Source organism: Scyliorhinus torazame, chromosome 26 (assembly GCF_047496885.1).
Source record: "Scyliorhinus torazame isolate Kashiwa2021f chromosome 26, sScyTor2.1, whole genome shotgun sequence".
Lineage (NCBI taxonomy): Eukaryota > Metazoa > Chordata > Chondrichthyes > Carcharhiniformes > Scyliorhinidae > Scyliorhinus > Scyliorhinus torazame.
In genome coordinates, this window is record NC_092732.1 from 28,800,719 (window position 1) to 28,825,383 (window position 24,665).

Consider the following 24,665-nt stretch of genomic DNA (forward strand, 5'->3'; position numbering starts at 1 on the left):
GAAATCTATGCTGACTCTCTGAAATCTATACTGACTCTCTGAAATCTATACTGACTCTCTGACATCTATACTGAGTCTGACGTCTATACTGAGTCTCTGAAATCTATACTGTTCCCTCTGAAATCTATACTGATTCTCTCTAAATTCTATAGACTCTCTCTGAAATCTATACTGAGTCTGAAATCTATACTGACTCTCTGACATCTATACTGACTGTCTCTGACATCTATACTGACTCTCTCTGAAATCTATACTGAGTCTGACATCTATACTGAGTCTCTGAAATCTATACTCATTCCCTCTGAAATCTATACTGATTCTCTCCAAATTCTATGAGTCTCTCTGAAATCTATACTGACTCTCTCTGAAACCTATACTGACTCCCTGAAATCTATACTGACTGTCTCTGAAATCTATACTGACTGTCTCTGAAATCTATACTGATTCTCTCTGAAATCTATACTGACTCTCTGAAATCTTTACTGACTCTCTCTGACATCTGTACTGACTCTGAAATCTATACTGACTCTGAAATCTATACGGATTCTCTCTGAAATCTATACTGATTCTCTCTGAAATCTATACTAACTCTCTAAATTCTATACTGCCTCTCTCGGAAATCTACACTGACTCTCTCTGAAATCTATACTGACTCTGAAATCTATACTGACTCTCTCTAAATTCTATACTGCCTCTCTCGGAAATCTACACTGACTCTCTCTGAAATCTACACTGACTCTCTCTGAAATCTACACTGACTCTGAAATCTATACTGACTCTCTCTAAATTCTATACTGCCTCTCTCGGAAATCTACACTGACTCTCTCTGAAATCTACACTGACTCTGAAATCTATACTAACTCTCTCTAAATTCTATACTGCCTCTCTCGGATATCTACACTGACTCTCTCTGAAATCTACACTGACTCTCTCTGAAATCTACACTGACTCTCTCTGAAATCTACACTGACTCTGAAATCTATACTGACTCTCTCTAAATTCTATACTGCCTCTCTCGGATATCTACACTGACTCTCTCTGAAATCTACACTGACTCTCTCTGAAATCTACACTGACTCTCTCTGAAATCTACACTGACTCTGAAATCTATACTGACTCTCTCTAAATTCTATACTGCCTCTCTCGGATATCTACACTGACTCTCTCTGAAATCTACACTGCCTCTCTCGGATATCTACACTGACTCTCTCTGAAATCTACACTGCCTCTCTCGGATATCTACACTGACTCTCTCTGAAATCTACACTGACTCTGAAATCTATACTGACTCTGAAATCTATACTGACTCTCTAAATTCTATGCTGGCTCTCTCGGATATCTACACTGACTCTCTCTGAAATCTGTAATGACTCTGAAATCTATACTCTCTCTAAATTCTATACTGGCTCTCTCGGATATCTACACTGACTCTCTCTCTGAACCTTTGAGTGCTCACTCACTGTGGTTGTAATGATTTAGTTGATCACGGAGTCAGTCCCCGTGTTTGGATTCCCTGGCAGGTGTTCTATATGGAATGACGTTCTTCATTGTCCTGTTTGGATGCTACATATCCCGACTGCGAAGATACGTCTGCTCTGTCTATTACCCATCCAGGGAGCAGGTGAGCGAGACTCGGCTGACCTCCAACAGGATCGGAGGTTGCCCCCCCCACCCCGGCGCCCGCCCTCCCCCCTCGGCCCCCCCTCATACCCGCGCACAGGGATGTTCCCCCCCACCCCCACCTCTTGCCCCGCTTGCAGGAGTGGCTGCGGGATCACTGGCAACCACCAGGGGGCGGGCAGAGACCACGATTGAACGCAATGGGTTTAAACCTGGGGCAAGATCCCCCCCCCCCCCCCCCCCCGCCCCGCGGGGCGGAATCCGGAGGGGCGGTTGGGCGGAGAACAGGTTTTCGGCGGCGAGATCGCGGCGGCCTGACGGCAAATCGCAATCCTCCAGTGCCTGGGCGGCGAACACGCGTGACGCTTCGCACGTTCGGTAACCACCGCTTGCATGTCATCAGCGGGCCCGACCCGGGAAATCTCCGGGGGCCTCCGCGATTCTCCGCCTGCGGGGGGCTGAGTTCCCGACGGCGCCGTTCCCTTGTGCTTTTAAGAATTGGGTAGCGGGCGCCCCGGCCGCTGAATGAGAGGGTGGGGGGGGGGCGGAAAGTGTCTAACATCGCCAGAGTTTGCTGACAGTAGTGCGCTGGCCGGGGGGGGGGGGGGGGGGGGCTTCTGTCAGGGCCGGGAGGAGGAGCAGGAGGTGGGCTCCGTGATCGGGGAGGACGGGCACAAAGTTTTGTCATCTGAGTCTCTTTTGTCTTGGTCCCCGTCAGGAACGGATTATCTATCTGTACAACCAGATCACGTCGAAACGCACGTCCCTGGTGAAAGCCCTCCTCAGAACGGTGCAGAAGAACTCCACCGACGCTGGCCACACCAGCATCATTCTCGTCCTCGCCTCACGGTCAGTCTCGGTCACCCCTCTGATTCATGCTGGGGTTCCTGCTCCGCCCGACCTTCCACCCAATCGCTCTCTTCATCTCGTTCCCCCCTCCCCATCACCATATCCGTCTATTCCTCTCCACCGCATGTGTTTATGCAGCATTCCTCCCCCCTCTTCACTATATCTCTGCCGTTCCTCTTGACCACTCCCCAGTGGGAGCGAGTCCCACATTCTCCCTCACTCCCCAGTGGGAGGGAGTCCCACATTCTCCCCGTGGGAGCGAGTCCCACATTCTCCCCACTCCCTGTGGGAGCGAGTCCCACATTCTCCCTCACTCCCCAGTGGGAGGGAGTCCCACATTCTCCCCACTCCCCCGTGGGAGTGAGTCCCACATTCTCCCCACTCCCCCGTGGGAGCGAGTCCCACTTTCTCCCCCACTCCCCGTGGGAGCGAGTCCCACATTCTCCCTCACTCCCTGTGGGAGGGAGTCCCACATTCTCCCCCCACTCCCCTGTGGGAGCGAGTCCCACATTCTCCCCCACTCCCCTGTGGGAGCGAGTTCCACATTCTCCCGACTCCCTGTGGGAGCGAGTCCCACATTCTCCCCCACTCCCTGTGGGAGCGAGTCCCACATTCTCCCCACCCCTGTGGGAGTGAGTTCCACATTCCCCCCCACTCCCTGTGGGAGCGAGTCCCACATTCTCCCCACTCCCCTGTGGGAGCGAGTCCCACATTCTCCCCACTCCCCTGTGGGAGTGAGTCCCACATTCTCCCCACTCCCCTGTGGGAGCGAGTCCCACATTCTCCCCCACTCCCCTGTGGGAGCGAGTCCCACATTCCCCCCCCACTCCCTGTGAGAGAGAGTCCCACATTCTCCCCACTCCCTGTGGGAGCGAGTTCCACATTCTCCCCACTCCCTGTGGGGGTGAGTCCCACATTCTCCCCACTCCACTGTGGGAGCGAGTTCCACATTCTCCCCACTCCCTGTGGGAGCGAGTCCCACATTCTCCCCCACTCCCTGTGGGAGCGAGTCCCACATTCTCCCCACCCCCGTGGGAGCGAGTCCCACATTCTCCCCACTCCCCTCTGGGAGCGAGTCCCACATTCTCCCCACTCCCTGTGGGAGCGAGTCCCACATTCTCCCCCAATCCCTGTGGGAGCGAGTCCCACATTCTCCCCCACTCCCCGTGGGAGCGAGTCCCACATTCTCCCCCACTCCCTGTGGGAGTGCGTCCCACATTCTCCCCCACTCCCCTGTGGGTGCGAGTCCCACATTCTCCCCACTCCCCTGTGGGAGCGAGTCCCACTTTCTCCCCACTCCCCTGTGAGAGAGAGTCCCACATTCTCCCCCACTCCCCGTGAGAGCGAGTCCCACATTCTCCCCACTTCCCGTGGGAGCGAGTCCCACATTCTCCCCCACTCCCCGCGGGAGCGAGTCCCACATTCTCCCCCACTCCCCTGTGGGAACGAGTCCCACATTCTGCCCCACTCTCTGTGAGAGCGAGTCCCACATTCTCCCCCACTCCCCGTGAGAGCGAGTCCCAAGTTCTCCCCACTCCCTGTGGGAGCGAGTCCCACATTCTCCCCACTCCCCGTGGGAGCGAGTCCCACATTCTCCCCCACTCCCTGTGGGAGCGAGTCCCACATTCCCCCCACTCCCCTGTGGGAGCGAGTCCCACATTCTCCCCCACTCCCTGTGGGAGCGAGTCCCACATTCTCCCCCACTCCCTGTGCGAGCGAGTCCCACATTCTCCCCACTCCCTGTGGGAGCGAATCCCACATTCTCCCCGTGGGAGCGAGTCCCACATTCTCCCCACTCCCTGTGGGAGCAAGTCCCACATTCTCCCCCACCCCCTGTGGGAGCGAGTCCCACATTCTCCCCAACTCCCTGTGGGAGCGAGTCACACATTCTCCCCACTCCCTGTGGGAGCGAGTCCCACATTCTCCCCACTCCCCTGTGGGAGCGAGTCCCACATTCACCCCAATCCCTGTGGGAGCGAGTCCCACATTCTCCCCCACTCCCTGTGGGAGCGAGTCCCACATTCTCCACCACTCCCCGTGGGAGCGAGTCCCACATTCTCCCCACTCCCTGTGGGAGCGAGTCACACATTCTCCCCCACTCCCCCGTGGGAACGAGTCCCACATTCTCCCCCAATCCCTGTGGTAGCGAGTCCCACATTCTGCCACACTCCCTGTGGGAGCGAGTCCCACATTCTCCCCCACTCCCTGTGGGAGCAAGTCCCGCATTCTCCCCCACTCACTGTGGGAGCGAGTCCCACATTTTCCCCATGGGAGCGAGCCCCACATTCTCCCCGTGGGAGCGAGTCCCACATTCTCCCCGTGGGAGCGAGTCCCACATTCTCCCCACTCTCTGGATAAAGACATTTCTTCTGAATCCCCCAATGGATTTATTGGTGTCGCGTATTGACGGCCCCTAGTAATGGTCTCCCCCAAACCAGCGCTCCCTCAGGACTGAACCTCCGACAGTGCGGCCCTCCCTCAGGACTGAACCTCCGACAGTGCGGCACTCCCTCAGGACTGAACCTCCGACAGTGCAGGGCTCCCTCAGTACTGACCCTCCGACAGTGTGGCGATCCCTCACGACTGAACCTCCGACATTGCGGCGCTCCCTCAGTACTGACCCTCCGACAGTGCGGCACTCCCACAGTACTGACCCTCCCACAGTGCGGCGCTCCCTCAGTACTGACGCTCCCACAGAGCGGTGCTCCCTCAGTACTGACGCTCCGACAGTGCGGTACCCCCTCAGTACTGACCCTCCGACAGTGAGGCGCTCCCTCAGTACTGACCCTCCGACAGTGAGGCGCTCCCTCAGTATTGACCCTCCCACAGTGCGGCGCTCCCTCAGCACTGAACCTACGACAGTGCGGTGCTCCCTCAGTACTGATCCTCCCACAGTGTGGTGCTCCCTCAGTACTGTCTCTCCGACAGTGCGGCACTCCCTCAGTACTGATCCTCCCACAGTGCGGCGCTCCCTCAGTACTGACCCTCCCACAGTGCGGCGCTCCCTCAGTACTGACCCTCCGACAGTGCGGCGCTCCCTCAGTACTGACCCTCCATCAGTGCGGCGCTCCCTCAGTACTGACCCTCCGACAGTGTGGCGCTCCCTCAGTACTGACCTCCCACAGTGTGGCTCACCCTCAGTACTGACCCTCTGACAGTGCGGCGTTCCCTCAGTACTGACCCTCCGACAGTGTGGCTCACCCTCAGTACTGACCCTCCCACAGTGCGGCACTCCCTCAGTACTGACCCTCCGACAATGCGGCGCTCCCTCAGTACTGACCCTCTGACCGTGCGGCGCTCCCTCAGTACTGACCCTCCCACAGTACGGCTCTCCCTCAGTACTGACCCTCCGACAGTGCGCCGCTCCCTCTGTACTGACCCTCCGACAGTGCGGCGCTCCCTCAGTACTGACCCTCCCACAGTGCGGCGCTCCCTCAGTAATGAACCTCTGACAGTGCGACATTCCCTCAGTACTGACCCTCTGACAGTGTGCCGCTCCCTCAGCAATGACCCTCTGACAGTGCGGCGCTCCCTCAGTACTGACCCTCCGACAGTGCGGCACTCCCTCAGTACTGACACTCCGACAGTGTGGCTCCCTCAGTACTGACCCTTCCACTCCTTTAGTACTGACCCTTGGACAGTGCGGTACTCCCTCAGCACTGACCCTCCGACAGTGCAGCGCCCCCTCAGTACTGACCTCCGACAGTGCGGCGCTCCCTCAGTACTGACCCTCTGACAGTGCGGCGCTCCCTCAGTACTGACCCTCCCACAGTGCGGCGCTCCCTCAGTACTGACCCTCCCACAGTGCTGCATTCCCTCAGCACTGAACCTCCGACAGTGCGGTGCTCACTCAGTACTGACCCTCCCACAGTGCGCCGCTCCCTCAGTACTGACCCTCCCACAGTGCGGCGCTCCCTCAGTACTGACCCTCCGACAGTGCGCCGCTCCCTCAGTACTGACCCTCCGACAGTGCGGCGCTCCCTCAGTACTGACCCACCCACAGTGCTGCGCTCCCTCAGTACTGACCCTCCGACAGTGTGGAGCTCCCTCAGTACTGACCCTCCGACAGTGCGGCGCTCCTTCAGTACTGACCCTGCGACAGTGCGGCGCTCCCTCAGTACTGACCCTCCCACAGTGCGGCGCTTCCTCAGTACTGACCCTCCCACAGTGCAGCGCTCCCTCAGTACTGACCCTCCCACAGTGCGGCGCTCCCTCAGTACTGACCCTCCCACAGTGCGGAGCTCCCTCAGTGCTGACCCTCCGACAGTGCGGCGCTCCCTCAGTACTGACCCTCCGACAGTGCGCCGCTCCCTCAGTACTGACCCTCCGACAGTGCGGCGCTCCCTCAGTACTGACCCACCCACAGTGCTGCGCTCCCTCAGTACTGACCCTCCGACAGTGCGGAGCTCCCTCAGTACTGACCCTCCGACAGTGCGGCGCTCCTTCAGTACTGACCCTCCGACAGTGCGGCGCTCCCTCAGTACTGACCCTCCCACAGTGCAGCGCTTCCTCAGTACTGACCCTCCCACAGTGCGGCGCTCCCTCAGTACTGACCCTCCCACAGTGCGGTGCTCCCTCAGTACTGACCCACCGACAGTGCGGCGCTCCCTCAGTACTGACCTTCCGACAGTGCGGCGCTCCCTCAGTACTGACCCTCCGACAGTGCGGCGCTCCCTCAGTACTGACCCTCCCACAGTGCGGCGCTCCCTCAGTACTGACCCTCCGACAGTGCGGAGCTCCCTCAGTACTGACCCTCCGACGGTGCGGCGCTCCTTCAGTACTGACCCTCCGACAGTGCGGCGCTCCCTCAGTACTGACACTCCCACAGTGCGGAGCTCCCTCAGTACTGACCCTCCGCCAGTGCGGCGCTCCCTCAGTACTGACCCTCCGACAGTGCAGCACTCCCTCAGTACTGACCCTCCCACAGTGCGGTGCTCCCTCAGTACTGACCCTCCCACAGTGCGGCGCTCCCTCAGTACTGACCCTCCGACAGTGCAGCACTCCCTCAGTACTGACCCTCCCACAGTGCGGTGCTCCCTCAGTACTGACCCTCCGACAGTGCGGCGCTCCCTCAGCACTGACCCTCCGACAGTGCGGCGCTCCCTCAGTACTGACCCTCCGACAGTGCGGCGCTCCCTCAGCACTGACCCTCCGACAGTGCGGCTCCCTCAGTACTGACCCTCTGACAGTGCGGCGCTCCCTCAGTACTGACCCTCCGACAGTGCGGCGCTCCCTCAATACTGACCCTCCCACAGTGCGGCGCTCCCTCAGTACTGACTCCAGAACTCCGTCAGCTCACTCGGCAGTGGACTCATTAGTCGATCACCTGCTTTACGTGTGGGTCTACTTTCAGGTTTAAGGTGTTTGCTTGGATCGCCGCCTTTGCTGGCTTGTCCCAGGAATACTGCATGGCGTGCGGGAAGATCGCCGAAGATGAAGATCATGATCTCTTCGTCCCCTGTATCACCCCCGGGTGTAAAGGTATCAGTGACCCTTCAACTGGCATCAATTAGGTCATTTAATTGGGTTGAATGTTGATGGCGGAGGCTCGATTCTGCCACCCTGACTCCGCGGGAACATCACAAAAAGGTGATTGACATTATTCACACCTTTGGAGCCAGTTGCAGGATGTACAATGTGAAAGGGGATTGAGAGGATAGAGGTAGGCGGATGTCTCTCCTTGTTGAACATTCTAGAACGAGAGGCCCTAGTTTTAGGCCGAAGGGGTGGCAGATTTCAAACAGAAGTGAGGCGGGTCTTCATTCAAAGGGTTCATTCTCATGTTCCCACGTGTGACAGGAGGAGGCCATTTCAGCCAGTCCCACCATCTTGGAGTCCCCATTATAACTCCCATCATTTCTTTCCTAACTGCTTCATGGGACCTCACTGGCCGGCCCCAGCATTTGCTGCCCATCCCTAATTGCCCCTTGAGAAGGTGGTGGGTGAGTCGCCATCTTGAACCCGCTGCAGTCCCGTGTGGTGTAGGTGCATCCACAGCGCTGTTCGGGAGGGAGTTCCGGGATTTTGACCCAGTGTCATGTGAGTGTCTCTTTCAGAGAGGTTTTTGTCTTATCACATGGCTTCAGTGATGGCATTGAGTGGGCGGAGCTGGGCTGTGGCTCTGTGAACTGTTTTTTGGGTTTTGCGTTCACATTTGGCTGCTGTGGACTCAGACAGAGAACTCAACTCGCCTGTTTCTCTATTTTCATTCAAAATAGTTATTCCAAGAACAAAACCATTGATTATAACGACCTGCTGTTTTGGTAACTTAAAAGGTATAGTTTGCTTTCTGGAAGGGTTTTAACCTGCTGGTAAGACGGGGTCAGAATCTCAGGGAAAGCCTGGCTTATTCAAGTAGGTCACGCCCTTGAAAAGGGGGCTTTGGTTTATGGAATTTTGTTTTTGAATTGGAACAGTTAAGAGGGAATTCATTAAGTGTTATACATAGATTACTGTAGCTGGGTGGGGCCTTTATGTTTGTAATTGATAAATATTCTTGCTGTGTGTGTTTATACAAATGTTCACTAAAATCCTTAGACTAAAGCTTGTTTTTGATTAAAGTGGCTAGGCAGACTGTTGAATAATACCTGAAGGGTAGGCGTTTGTGCTCACCCTAGCCAAATTCAAGAACAAGTTACAAGGCAGGTGAACTCCATAATATACTTTGGAGTTTCTAAATCCTGGCCCATAACACCAGCGACAGCGAAGGAACGGCCGGTATATTTCCGAGTCGGGATGGCGAGCGGCTCGGAGGGGAACTTGCAGGTGGTGGTGTGTTTCAACCTGCCCTTGTTCCCCATTAGGTTTCTACTGCACGGACTGTTACCAACACATGAACAACATCTGCTCCATATGCATGGGCCCCTTGGCGTACCAGGGAGACATCGATGAAGAAGTGTAAGTACACACTGGGCTCCGACACGTGGGTCTCCTCTGGCCGCGCTCCCTCTCCTCCCGTAACTGTCCACACCATGCCTTCCCGCCTCTTTCGAGATGTCTTTTCCCTTGGCCATCGATTGATTCCAGCGCGTGACCCACCCTGAGAGGGAGTGCCACACTGTCGAAGGTGCCCGAGGGGCATGACTCCTGTTCCTAATGTGTGTACTGTCCATGGGAGTGTCCCTATAAGAAATGTTTTGTCTTATCAAATAGCTTCAGTGATGTCATTGTGTGGGTGGAGCTGGGCTGTGGCTCTGGATTTTACTTTCGTTTTGGTTTGGGCTTGTTTTGGAGGCTCTGTGCTTTTTTGCTTTCGTTTTCACATGTGGCTGCTAGACTCAGATAGAGAAATCTTGTCTTGTCCCTCTCTCTCTGCATTTTAAAAGCTGCATCCAGATCACTTAATAACTTGAAAATAAATAACTGTTTACTGGAAGAAATTCAAAGCTGCTGTTTTGGAGAGGACATGAGAGCATCCAAACCAAGAGCAAAGAACAAAGAAAAGTACAGCACAGGAACAGGCCCTTCGGCCCTCCAAGCCCGTGTCGACCATGCTGCCTACCTAAACTTAAATCTTCTACACTTCCGGGGTCCATATCCCTCTATTCCCATCCTATTCATGTATTTGACAAGATGCCCCTTAAATATCACTATCGTCCCTGCTTCCACCACCTCCTCACGCAGCGAGTTCCAGGCACCCACTACCCTCTGTAAAAAAAAAAACTGCCTCGTACATCTCCTCTAAACCTTGCCCCTCGCACCTTAAACCTATGCCTCCCTAGTAATTGACCCCTCTACCCTGGGAAAAAGCCTCTGACTATCCACTCTGTCTATGTCCCTCATAATTTTGTAGACCTCTATCAGGTCGTCCCTCAACCTCCGTCGTTCCAGTGAGAACAAACCGAGTTTATTCAACCTCTCCTCATAATGCCCTCCATACCAGGCAACATCCTGGTAAATCTCTTCTGCACCCTCTCTAAAGCCTCCACATCCTTCTGGTAGTGTGGCGACCAGAATTGAACACTATACTCCAAGTGTGGCCTAACTAAGGTTCTACACAGCTGCAACATGACTTGCCAATTTTTATACTCAATGCCCCGGCCAAGGAAGGCAAGCATGCCGTATGCCTTCTTGACTACCTTCTCCACCTGTGTTGCCCCTTTCAGTGATCTGTGGACCTGTACACCTAGATCTCTCTGACTGTCAATACTCTTGAGGGTTCTACCATTCACTGTATATTCCCTACCTGTATTGGACCTTCCAAAATGCATTACCTCACATTTGTCTGGATTAAACTCCACCTGCCATCTCTCCGCCCAAGCCTCCAAACGATCTAAATCCTGCTGTATCCTCTGACAGTCCTCATCGCTATCCACAATTCCACCAACCTTTGTGTCATCTGCAAACTTACTAATCAGACCAGTTACATTTTCCTCCAAATCATTTATATATACTACGAACAGCAACGGTCTCAACACTGATCCCTGCGGAACACCACTAGTTACAGCCCTCCAATCAGAAAAGCACCTTCCATTGCTACTCTCTGCCTTCTATGGCCTAGCCAGTTCTGTATCCACCTTGCCAGCTCACCCCTGATCCCGTGTGACTTCACCTTTTGTATCAGTCTGCCATGAGGGACCTTGTCAAAGGCCTTACTGAAGTCCATATAGACAAAATCCACTGCCCTACCTGCATCAATCATCTTAGTGACCTCCTCGAAAAACTCTATCAAGTTAGTGAGACACGACCTCCCCTTCACAAAACCATGCTGCCTCTCGCCAATACGTCCACTTGCTTCCAAATGGGAGTAGATCCTGTCTCGAAGAATTCTCTCCAGTAATTTCCCTACCACTGACGTAAGGTTCACTGGCATGTAGTTCCCTGGATTATCCTTGCTACCCTTCTTAAACAAAGGAACAACATTGGCTATTCTTCAGTCCTCCGGGACATCACCTGAAGACAGCGAGGATCCAAATATTTCTGTCAAGGCCCCAGCAATTTCCTCTCTAGCCTCCTTCAGTATTCTGGGGTAGATCCCATCAGGCCCCGGGGACTTATCCACCTTAATATTTTTCAAGACTCCCAACGTGTCGTCTTTTTAGATCACAATGTGACCCAGGCTATCTACACACCCTTCTCCAGACTCAACATCTACCAATTTCTTCACTTTGATGAATACTGATGCAAAGTATTCATTTAGTACCTCGCCCATTTCCTCTGGCTCCAAACATAGATTCCCTCCCGTCTTTCAGTGGCCCAACCCTTTCCCTGGCTACCCTCTTGCTTTTTATGTACGTGTAGAAAAGCCTTGGGATTTTCCTTAACCCTATTTGCCAATGACTTTTCGTGACCCCGTTTCGCCCTCCTGACTCCTTGCTTAAGTTCCTTCCTACTTTCCTTATATTCCACACAGGCTTCGTCTGTTCCCAGCCTTCTAGCCCTGACAAATGCCTCATTTTTCTTTTTCGAGGCCTACAATATCCCTCGTTATCCAAGGTTCCCGAAAATTGCCGTATTTATCCTTCTTCCTCACAGGAACATGCCGGTCCTGAATTCCTTTCGACTGATTTGAAAGCCTCCCACATGTCAGATGTTGATTTACCCTTAAACATCCGCCCCCAATCTAGGTTCTTCAGTTCCCGCCTAACATTGTTGTCGTTCGCCTTCCCCCAATTTAGCACATTCACCCGAGGACCACTCTTATCCTTGTCCACCAACACTTTAAAACTTACCGACCAGGTCCTGAGTGCCGTGTGCGGGGCCACATCTTTGAAAAGGTGTTTCTGGGATCTTGTTATTAAATTGGAACAGTTAAGGGGGGGAATTTATGAAGGGTTATATATAGAGTACTGTAGCTGTGTGGGGTACTTATGTTTGCAGTTGATAAAAATGCTTACTGTGTGTGTTTATAAAAATGTTAACTAAATTCAGAGAATAAACTGTTTATGATTAATAGTGCTGAAGGCCTCTGTTGAATAACACCTGAAAGGTAGGCCCTTGTCCTCCCCATAACCAAAATAAATAAACAGTTGTAAGTCAGGTGAACTCCACGATATACTTTGGAGTTTTCTAAACCCTGGCCCAGACAGTACGAAAGGCGATGGAGAAATGTTGAGCTCTGTTTTCTCCCTTGTATTTGACCTTGAGAATGTCTCTCCCCCCCCCCGCCTACTCCCCACCCAACCCCGACAGGGATTCCAGCGACTCCGGGAAAGTCAAGCTGTGGATCAGCGCGCTGGAAAGCATGAAGAGCCGACAGGACAAGGCCAAGGAGGAGCGGAAGGCGCTGCGCACCGTCCTGAAGGAGAAGATCAGGGCGGCGCTCTACAAGGACCTGGGCGTCACCGAGGAGAAGGACGCGGCGCTGAGGGCCCTCTTCAGGCGCAAGAGGCTGGGCGAGGCGGCCGGGAGGCCGGGCAAGCGGAAGGCCCCGGGCCTACCCAGTGACCTGGAATCCGCAACCTCCGAGCGCCAGAGCGTGAAAAGGTACCTCAGGAATCTCGCAGGGGAGGCAGGACACCCTCAGAGAGGCCGGGTAGACTCGGGCGTCGAGTTGGGTTGAATAGAAACGAGGGGAGGAGTAAAGCCACTCGGCCCTTCGAGCCTGCTCCGCCATTCAGTGTGATCGCGGCTGACCCGCTGTCTCGATGCCCTGTTACCGCTTCCCCCACCCCCCCCCCCCCCCCCGTCCTCCTCAATGCCATAATTATCCATCTCTTTCTTGCACGCATTCCGTGATTGGCCTCCGCAGCTTTCTGTGGTGGAGAATTCCACAGGCTCGCCACCCCTCGAGCGAAGATGTTGGGCGGGATGCTCCTTTTTGCCGGCAGTTCCCGACGGCGTGGGGCTGCCCCACAATGGGAAACCCCATTGACCAACCGGCGTTAACGGAGCGCCCCGACAGCGGGGCGAGACAGAACTGGGGCGCAGTGGGGCGGAGAATCCTGCCCATTTTTCCTCACCTCAATCCCAAATGGTCCACCCCGCATCCCGAGATTCCCCGACCTGGGAAAACATCCTTCCGGCCTCCAGTCTGTCCCAGGCCCTGTCAGAATTTTTCAATCAGATGTCCTCTTGACCTAAGCTCCGGCGAATAGAGGCCCAGTCGAACCAGAGATACATAGAAGATAGGAGCAGGAGGCCTTTTGGCCCTTCGAGCCTGCTCCGCCATTCATCACCATCATGGCTGATCATCCAACTCAATAGCCTAATCCTGTTCCCCCCCCCCCCCCCCCCAAGTGCTCTCCAGCCGCCTCTTGAACATATTCAATGTTTTAGCATCAACAACTTCCTGTGGTAATGAGTTCCACAGGCTCACCACTCTTTGGATGAAGAAATGTCTCCTTATCTCTGTCCGAAGTGGTTTGCCCTGAATCCTCAGGCTGTGACCCCTGGTTCTGGACACACCCACCATTGGGAACATCTTCCCTGCATCTACCCTGTCCAGTCCTGTTAGAATTTTATAGAACAAGAACAAAGAAAAGTACAGCACAGGAACAGGCCCTTCGGCCCTCCAAGCCCGTGCCGACCATGCTGCCCGTCTAAACTAAAATCTTCTACACTTCCTGGGTCCGTGGTCCTCTATTCCCATCCTATTCATGTATTTGTCAAGATGCCCCTTAAATGTCACTATCGTCCCTGCTTCCACCACCTCTTCACGCAGCGAGTTCCAGGCACCCACTACCCTCTGCGTAAAAAACTTGCCTCGTACATCTCCTCTAAACCTTGCCCCTCGCACCTTAAACCTATGCGCCCTAGTAATTGACCCCTCTACCCTGGGGAAAAGCCTCTGACTATCCACTCTGTCTATGCCCCTCATAATTTTGTAGACCTCATAATTTTGTAGACCTCTATCAGGTCGCCCCTCAACCTCCGCCCCTTGCAACCAACCAGAACTGAGCTTGTTCTTAATAAGCCAATAGAAAGCTTTTAATTTGATTTTCAATGTTAAGTGAGTGCTTATTAATTCACCTCTGCTGTTCAGATTCAAATGCACTTTTTGTACTTTTAACTGAAGTATTTTGTTGTTTCTTCTGACCTCCCCCATTTTAGGTTTCAGCCACGGTGAGTCTCCACAGGGATTGATTTTATTTCCAAAGGCCAATATGACTAATATGGAAAGACATTTATTTGACAAGCACAGCTTCTGGGAATGCTCTGCCAATTATATGGAATGTCTGACATGCAGAAGACACATTCAGTGTGATCTCTGGATAATCTTATTGCCCTCTTGAAGAGGGAATCCGTCCCTTTTGAGTTTCTCCAGCTGCAGTTTATAAATCTCTGAGATCCCCCCCCCCCCCCCCCCTCATTCTTCTGAACTCCGAGAACAATCCCAACCTAGTCAATCTCTCCTCGTACGTCAGTCCCGCCATCTCTGGAATCAGTCTGGTGAACCTTCGCCGCACTCCCTCGAGAGCAAGCACTCTGGGATGCAGATTCTCAGGCCCTGGGGATTTATCCCCCTTCAATCCCATCAATTTTTCCAGCTCCATTTCTCTATTAATATTGATCTCCCCCAGTTCTTCCCTCTCGCTAAACTTTTCATTCTCCAACATTTCTGGTCTCTGATTTGTGTTCTCATTTGTGAAGACAGAACCAAAGTATGTACTCAATTGCTCAGCCATTTCTTTGTTCCTTATTATGCATTCCCCATTTCTGTCTGTAGGAGGCCTACATTTCTCTTTACCAATCTCTTTCTCTTCACATATCAATAGAAACTCTTAGTGTCAGTCTTTATGTTCGCTGCAAGCTTACTTTCATACTGTATTTTCCCCTTCTTAATCCATCCCTTGGTCCTTCTTTGTTGAATTCTAATCCTCAGCCGTATTATTTTTCTTGGCCAATCTGTATGCTTTTTCCTTGGATCGGCTACTATTTCTAATTTCTGGGCAGCACGGTGGCGCAGTGGGTTAGCCCTGTTGCCTCATGGCGCCGGGGTCCCAGGTTCGATCCCGGCTCTGGGTCACTGTCCGTGTGGAGTTTGCACATTCTCCCCGCGCCTGCGTGGGTTTCGCCCCCCACAGCCCAAAGATGTGCAGGGTAGGTGGATTGGCCAAAATTGCCCCTTAATTGGAAAAAATTAATTGGGTACTCTTAATTTATTTTTAAAAACTATTTCTAATTGTCTTTGTAGGCCATGGATTGGCCCTCTTACCCAGACAGGAATGAACAGTTGCTGTAGTTCCCCCATGCGTTCCTTGAATGTTTCCCATTGCCCATCCACTGTCATCCCTTTAAGTAACTCTCCCCAATCTTTCAAGTTCAACTCCCACCTCATTTCTTCGTAGTTTCCTTTATTAAGATTCAGCATCCTAGTCTCCGCATCAACTACTTCACTCTCCATCTTGATAAAAAATTCTACCATGTTATGGTCGCTCTTCCCCAAGGTGTCTCGCACAGCCAGATTGGCAATGATTCCCTTCTCATTACACAGTACCCAGTCCAAGATGGCCTCCTCGCGAGTTGGTTCCTCCACATATTGGTCAAGAAAACCGTCCCGTATGCACTCCAGGAATTCCTCCTCTACGGCATTGTGGCTAATTTGATTTTCCCAATCTATGTGAAGATGAAAATCACCCATGATCACCAAGATTCCCTTATTGCATGCATCACCTGCTTCTGTGTATCTATGTACCCCGGGAAACCCATGGTTGGTGGGTGGGGGCCTGCTTCTGTGTATCTATATACCCCGGGAAACCCGTGGTTGGTGGGTGGGGGTGCCGTTGGCAGGCACAGTAAGATCCCACCAGTGTGAACGGCGCCCGGAGGAAACCCACGCAGACACGGGGAGAACATGCAAACTCCACACAGTCAAGTCACCCCAGGCTGGAAGCGAAGTCGGGTCCCTGGCGCCATGAGGCAGCAGTGCTAACCCACTCTGCCCCCTATGTTTAGGAATGTCTTCAGGAAATGGAGCACTAACTATCTTTCTCCGCCCTCCAGCAGCGACAGTGAGCTGGAGTTCGGGTACCAGGAACAGTCGGGGGCGGGCGAGACGACCTCGGACGAGCCTTACGACCCCCACGAGTTCATCGTCAAGAGGAGCGACAGGGACCTGGTGACCGTGAGCGACCTGGAGAGGGAGGCAAGGAGCTCCCGGGTGTCACGGACCACCACCACCAGCAGCAGCAGCAGCAGAGCGGAGTTGAGCAGCCCCAGCCAGAGCAGCGCTACCCCCGGCACCATCTCCTCTCAGGCGCAAACCATCGACACTTACACCCACATGGACAAGGACTGGGAGCTGGTGCTGCCTGACCTCAACTGAGTCTGCTCGGAGAAGAGGCTGGGAGGGAGGGGGAGCGACAGAGAGAGAACAGCATTCATGTCATTAAAATATCAGGGAATGTTTGGAGAGGGGGGGGGGGCGAGAGGGAGAGCGAGAGGGGGGGGGGGAGAGAGAGAGGGGCAATCTTTGTCATTTAGGGGCAGCACGGTGGCGCAGTGGGTTAGCCCTGCTGCCTCACGGCGCCGACGACCCGGGTTCGTTCCCGGCTCTGGGTCACACCGTCCGTGTGGAGTTTGCCCACCCTCCCCATGTTTGCGTGGGTTTTGCCCCCCCCCCCCCCCCCCCACAACCCAAAAGATGTGCAGGGTAGGTGGATTGGCCACGCTAAATTGCGCCTTCATTGGGAAAAAAAAAGAATTGGGAAGACTAAATTTTTTTTTTTAAATGACATATCAGGGAATGTTTGGAGAGAGGGAACGAAAGAGGTTTGGGAGGGGGAGAGAGAGAGTGGGGGAAACTGGAATTCCGTAAATATTAAAATAACGATCTTATACCACCGAGGGCTACATCGGACTGTACGCGAGCGAGCGGGAATCTCAAATGGGAATAAAATGATTTTTCCAGTTTATACACGGCACATCGGTCGTCTTTCCAAACTCCCGGTGCGAGTCCCACATAGGCGGCATGGTAGGACAGTGGTTAGCACTGTTGCTTCACAGCGGCACAGACTCGGGGTCCATCGAGTCTGCACTGGCCCCTTGAAAGAGCACCCTATTAAAGACCACAGCTCCACCCTATCCCCGTAACCCCACCTAATCTTTCTAGACACCAAGGGCAAATTAGCACGGCCAATCCACCTAACCTGCACATCTGGACACTAAGGGACAATTTAGCACGGCCAATCCACCTAACCTGTATATCTTCGGACACTAAGGGACAATTTAGCACGGCAATCCACCTAACCTGTATATCTTCAGACACTAAGGGACAATTTAGCACGGCCAATCCACCCAACCTGCACATCTTTGGACACTAAGGGACAATTTAGCACGGCCAAACCACCTAACCCGCACATCTTTGGACACTAAGGGACAATTTAGCACGGCCAATCCACCTAACCTGTATATCTTCGGACACTAAGGGACAATTAAGCACGGCCAATCCACCTAACCTGTATATCTTCGGACACTAAGGGACAATTTAGCACGGCCAATCCACCTAACCTGCACATCTTAGGACACCAAGGGACAATTTATCACGGCCAATCCACCTACCTGCACATCTTTGGACACGAAGGGACAATTTAGCACGGCCAATCCACCTAACCTGCACATCTTTGGACTGTGGGAGGAAACCGGAGCACCCGGAGGAAACCCATGCAGGCACGGGGGAGCACGTTCGGACTCCGCTCAGTGTTCTCTGTGCGACCGTGCCGCCTGACTCTCAGTGGGAGTCCCACATTCTCCCCTCCCCCCTCGGAGACGGACCTCGCGTCGTAAGCAATCCATTAGACCATAAGACATGGGAGCAGAATTAGGCCACTCGGCCCATCGAGTCTGCTCCGCCATTCAATCATGGCTGATATTTTCTCACCCCCATTCTCCTGCCTTCTCCCCATAACCCCTGATCCCCATATTGATCAAGAACCTATCTATCTCTTAACACACTCAGTGAATTGGCCTCCACAGCCTTCTGCGGCAAAGAGTTCCACAGATTCACCACCCTCTGAACAAAGAAAAGTACAGCACAGGAACAGACCCTTCGGCCCTCCAAGCCCGTGCCGACCATGCTGCCCGACTAAACTACAATCTTCTACACTTCCTGGGTCCGTATCCCTCTATTCCCATCCTATTCATGTATTTGTCAAGGTACCCCTTAAATGTCACTATCGTCCCTGCTTCCACCACCTCCTCTGGTAGCAAGTTCCAGGCACCCACTACCCTCTGCGTAAAAAACTTGCCTCGTACATCTACTCTAAACCTTGCCCCCTCGCACCTTAAACCTATGCCCCCTAGTAATTGACCCCTCTACCTGACTATCCACTCTGTCTATGCCCCTCATAATTTTGTAGACCTCTATCAGGTCTCCCCTCAACCTCCGCCGTTCCAGTGAGAACAAACTGAGTTTATTCAACCGCTCCTCATAGCTAATGCCCTCCATACCAGGCAACATTCTGGTAAATCTCTTCAGCACCCTCTCTAAAGCCTCCACATCCTTCTGGTAGTGTGGTGACCAGAATTGAACACTATACTCCAAGTGTGGCCTAACTAAGGTTCTATACAGCTGCAACATGACTTGCCAATTCTTATACTCAATGCCCCGGCCAATGAAGGCAAGCATGCCGTATGCCTTCTTGACTACCTTCTCCACCTGTGTTGCCCCTTTCAATGACCTGTGGACCTGTACTCCTAGATCTCTTTGACTTTCAATACTCTTGAGGGTTCTACCATTCACTGTATATTCCCTACCTGCATTAGACCTTCCAAAATGCATTACCTCACATTTGTCCGGATTAAACTCCATCTGCCATCTGGCCGCCCAAGTCTCCAAACAATCTAAATCCTGCTGTATCCTCTGACAGTCCTCATCGCTATCTGCAATTCCACCAACCTTTGTGTCGTCTGCAAACTTACTAATCAGACCAGTTACATTTCCCTCCAAATCATTTGTATATACTACAAAGAGCAAAGGTCCCAGCACTGATCCCTGCGGAACACCACTGGTCACAGCCCTCCAATTAGAAAAGCATCCTTCATTGCTACTCTCTGCCTTCTATGACCTAGCCAGTTCTGTATCCACCTTGCCAGCTCACCCCTGATCCCGTGTGACTTCACCTTTTGTACTAGTCTGGCTGTAAGAAATTCCTCCCCATCTCTGTTTTAAAGGATCGCCCCTTCAGTCTGAGATGGTGCCCTCGGATTCTAGTTTTTCCGACAAGTGGAAACATCCTCTCCACGTCCACTCTCTCCAGGCCTCGCAGTATCCTGTAAGTTTCAATAAGATCCGCCCCCTCGTCCTTCTAAACTCCCAACGAGTAGAGACCCAGTGTCCTCCACCGTTCCTCATACGACAGGCTCTTGATTCCAGGAATCATTCCTGTGAACCTCCTTCTGGACCCCTTTCCAAGGCCCCAGCTCATCCTTCCTTAGATACGGGCCCAGAACTGCTCACAAATGTGCGAAGTGCCGGCGGGAAGTAACCACAGACACGTTTGAAAAACCGCTCGTGCGATCGATAAATCAAATTTATTTCCACTCCCATCAGATAATGGACAGACCACCGTGATTAAGGCACAATCTTCCCCTCACACCCCCCCCCCCCCCCACCCCCCCCAAATATTTACAACCGACGTGAGGGGGGGTAAATGGGGAACAGAAAAGGATAAAAACGGCAAACAAGTGCATCCTTTATTTCATAGTCAGCCGGAAGCTCACCCCCTTCCCAAATCGAAAATCTGACGTGGAATTAAATAATCCTTCCAGAAGGAAAATAAATGTCTACGGAATGTCCAGTCTCGCACCAAAACAACACCCCATCACCCCCCGTGCAAAGGTTACGAAGGCAGTTGTTCACCCGATACCTGAGGGTGGGAGGGTGTCGAAAACTAAATTAAGGTGCACAGTGAATCACCCCTTCCAATTGGGGGCATATTCCGGAGAGAGGGAGAGCGAGAAAGCGAGAGAGTCTTCTCCTACCCACCCCTCACCCTCCACCCCGAGGTAATGTGGAGGAGTCGTGGCGGGGGGCGGGGGGGGCTTCCAACATTTAAAGTGCAACTAGGCTAAGTGCTAACCAGCGAACGAACCGGCCGACCGGCCACGTGGGTAGTGCAAAAACCGGAGTCCGGACCCATCCCCCCCGCCCCGCTGTGTGGGACTCAGCCGGGAGAGTTGGGGGGGGGGGGGGGGGGCATTCGTCCCCTTGAGTCTTCCCCGCCGTTCGATAACGTGGAGATGGGACCGGGGTGGGCACAGTAAGAAGGCTTACAACACCAGGTTCCAGTCCAACAGGTTTGTTTCGAATCACCAGCTTTCGGAGCGCTGCTCCTTTCATCAGGTGAGTGAAGAGGTCGGTTCCACAAACACAGCAGATATACAGATACAGATCCCTCTACACTGCCCCATCAAACACTCCCAGGACAGGTACAGCACGGGGTTAGATACAGAGCAAAGCTCCTCCTACACTGTCCCCATCAACACTCCCAGGACAGGTACAGCACGGGGTTAGATACAGAGTAAAGCTCCCTCTACACTGTCCCCATCAAACACTCCCAGGACAGGTACAGCACGGGGTTAGATACAGAGTAAAGCTCCCTCTACACTGACCCCACCAAACACTCCCAGGACAGGTACAGCCCGGGGTTAGATACAGAGTAAAGCTCCCTCTACACTGCCCCATCAAACACTCCCAGGACAGGTACAGCACGGGGTTAGATACAGAGTAAAGCTCCCTCGACACTGCCCCCATCAAACACTCCCAGGACAAGTACAGCACGGGATTAGATACAGAGTAAAGCTCCCTCTACACTGTCCCCATCAAACACTCCCAGGACAGGTACAGCACGGGGTTAGATACAGAGTAAAGCTCCCTCTACACTGTCCCCATGAAACACTCCCCAGGACAGATACAGCACGGGGTTAGATACAGAGTAAAGCTCCCACTACACTGCCCCCATCAAACACTCCCAGGACAGGTACAGCACGGGGTTAGATACAGAGTAAAGCTCCCTCTACACTGTCCCCATCAAATACTCCCAGGACAGGTACAGCATGGGGTTAGATACAGAGTAAAGCTCCCTCTACACTGTCCCCATCAAACACTCCCAGGACAGGTACAGCACAGGGTTAGATACAGAGTAATGCTCCCTCTACAGCTGTCCCCATCAAACACTCCCAGGACAGGTACAACAAGGGGTTAGATACAGAGTAAAGCTCCCTCTACACTGTCCCCATCAAACACTCCCAGGACAGGTACAGCACGGGGTTAGATACAGAGTAAAGCTCCTCTACCCTGTCCCCATCAAACACTCCCAGGGCTGGTACATCAAGGGGTTAGATACAGAGTAAAGCTCCCTCTACACTGTCCCCATCAAACACTCCCAGGACAGGTACAGCACGGGGTTAGATACAGAGTAAAGCTCCCTCTACACTGTCCCCATCAAACACTCCCGGGACAGGCGCAGCACGGGGTTAGATACAGAGTAAAGCTCCCTCTACACTGTCCCCATCAACACTCCCAGGACAGGTACAGCACGGGGTTAGATACAGAGTAAAGCTCCCTCCACACTGTCCCCATCAAACACTCCCAGGACAGGTACAGCACGGGGGTTAGATACAGAGTAAAGCTCCCTCTACACTGTCCCCATCAAACACTCCCGGGACAGGCGCAGCACGGGGTTAGATACAGAGTAAAGCTCCCTCTACACTGTCCCCATCAAACACTCCCGGGACAGGCGCAGCACGGGGTTAGATACAGAGTAAAGCTCCCTCTACACTGTCCCCATCAAACACTCCCGGGACAGGCGCAGCACGGGGTTAGATACAGAGTAAAGCTCCCTCTACACTGTCCCCATCAAACACTCCCAGGACAGGTACAGCATGGGGTTAGATACAGAGTAAAGCTCCCTCCACACTGTCCCCATCAAACACTCCCAGGACAGGTACAGCACGGGGTTAGATACAGAGTAAAGCTCCCTCTACACTGTCCCCATCAAACACTCCCGGGACAGGCGCAGCACGGGGTTAGATACAGAGTAAAGCTCCCTCTACACTGTCCCCATCAAACACTCCCGGGACAGGCGCAGCTCGGGGTTAGATACAGAGTAAAGCTCCCTCTACACTGTCCCCATCAAACACTCCCAGGACAGGCGCAGCACGGGGTTAGATACAGAGTAAAGCTCCCTCTACACTGTCCCCATCAAACACTCCCAGGACAGGTACAGCACGGGGTTAGATACAGAGTAAAGCTCCCTCTACACTGTCCCCATCAAACACTCCCAGGACAGGTACAGCACGGGGTTAGATACAGAGTAAAGCTCCCTCTACACTGTCCCCATCAAACACTCCCAGGACAGGTACAGCACGGGGTTAGATACAGAGTAAAGCTCCCTCTACACTGACCCCATCAAACACTCCCAGGACAGGGACAGCACGGGGTTAGATACAGAGTAAAGCTCCCTCTACACTGTCCCCATCAAACACTCCCGGGACAGGGACAGCACGGGGTTAGATACAGAGTAAAGCTCCCTCTACACTGTCCCCATCAAACACTCCCAGGACAGGGACAGCACGGCGTTAGATACAGAGTAAAGCTCCCTCTACACTGTCCCCATCAAACACTCCCAGGACAGGGACAGCACGGGGTTAGATACAGAGTAAAGCTCCCTCTACACTGTCCCCATCAAACACTCCCAGGACAGGTACAGCACGGGGTTAGATACAGAGTAAAGCTCCCTCTACACTGTCCCCATCAAACACTCCCGGGACAGGCGCAGCACGGGGTTAGATAGAGCAAAGCTCCCTCCCTACATTGAAAGCCTCAAGGGAGAGGGGAGGAGAGGGCAACGAGGGAGCATTGGCTGCAGCAGACAAATCAAACTGAACGAAGATAATATTATCTCTATATATATATTTTTATATATATATATATTCAAGAGTTTCAAACCTCATGTTTTGTATAGAAGGTTCCATTCCTGATCGGTATTTAAATAAGTTGTGAATGGTCGCTGATATTGTCTCACATTCGCACACGCACAGGGTGGCATGATTCATACTTTGTCATATATTCTTGTATATAATTTAAATATATATTAATCCTTCAAATCTACGTCTAAGTCAGCGTCAGGGCGAGCGGCGGACTGCCAGCCCGCTGTCGCGGCGGATCAATAACTGGTCACTAAACAGGTCTTTTACAAGCAGTGACCGAGTGAGAGACAGGGGCAGGGTCGGGGGGTGGGGGGGGGGGGGGGCGCGCACGGATGCCCTAATCCAAACTGCCTCAGAGGGAGAAAGAGCGGCAGAAGGGGAGACCCGCGCAGACCCAGGCGCGTGCCGCGCGCAGGCGCACGCTTAAATCGCTTGCCCTGACACTCCGGCCCCCACACACCCACACAGTTCACACTCACCAGCCAGACGAGAACGAGGGCGGCGCAGTGCTGAGCGCCGCTGCCTCACGGCGCCGAGGACCCGGGGGGGGGGGGGGGAGAAGAGAGAGAAAATAATTGGGAACTCTAAATTTATATTATAAAAAACAATCAGACGGCCCACACTGTCACTCACTCACTCTCTCTCTCACACAGTGTTTCATTACAGCAGTTGCCACTTAACCCATAAAGAGAAGGTGCATTGGGGGGGGGGGGGGGGGGGGGGGGGGGGCGCACACGCCCATGATTCGGCTTGAAGCATTTCAGAACCCTGACTGTGACAACCCCCTCTTGGCAGCCGCCGGATTCGACAATATCTAACGGCCTTTCTGCCACAGCCTCACAGCCATTTGTAAAAAAAAATATATATTTTTCTCTGCGAGATTACGAGGGATCCACCAGGTCCCCTTCCTCGGTCTGGCCACCCCACCGGTAGCTCCTGTCACCCCCAGTCCTGTGAGCCGTTCGTCTTCAACTTTCCATCTGTCAGTGGGGGCTCCCGCCTGACCTCGTATTCTTCTGGGGATGGGCCCTCTCCTCGCGGAGACTCCCGCCTGATCTCGTATTCTTCTGGGGATGGGCCCTCTCCTCGCGGAGACTCCCGCCTGACCTCGTATTCCTCTGGGAATGGGCCCTCTCCTCGCGGAGACTCCCGCCTGATCTCGTATTCCTCTGGGAATGGGCCCTCTCCTCCCGGAGACTCCCGCCTGACCTCGTATTCCTCTGGGAATGGGGCCCGCTCCTCGCGGAGACTCCCGCCTGACCTTGTATTCCTCTGGAATGTGCCCTTCTCCTCCCGGAGGACTCCCGCTGACCTCGTATTCCTCTGGGAATGGGCCCTCTCCTCCCGGAGACTCCCTCCTCATCCCGTATTCCTCTGGCAATGAG

General features: G+C 53.4%; 1 protein-coding gene and 1 long non-coding RNA gene across 2 annotated transcripts in view; one reads left to right on the plus strand and one right to left on the minus strand.

The window, feature by feature from the left end:
* Positions 1–16,744, plus strand: part of dcst2 (DC-STAMP domain containing 2) — a 69,605-nt gene extending 52,861 nt beyond the window's left edge. Inside the window, exons 10-15 of the mRNA XM_072490564.1 lie at positions 1,521–1,621; positions 2,339–2,469; positions 7,823–7,950; positions 9,273–9,366; positions 12,601–12,894; positions 16,354–16,744. Of these exons, the coding sequence (XP_072346665.1) occupies positions 1,521–1,621; positions 2,339–2,469; positions 7,823–7,950; positions 9,273–9,366; positions 12,601–12,894; positions 16,354–16,675 (1,070 nt within the window). The 3' untranslated portion in view covers positions 16,676–16,744. The remainder of the gene's footprint in view (positions 1–1,520; positions 1,622–2,338; positions 2,470–7,822; positions 7,951–9,272; positions 9,367–12,600; positions 12,895–16,353) is intronic.
* LOC140402926 (uncharacterized) overlaps positions 1–24,665 on the minus strand; it is a 66,282-nt gene that overhangs the window by 9,482 nt on the left and 32,135 nt on the right. The window lies entirely within an intron of this gene.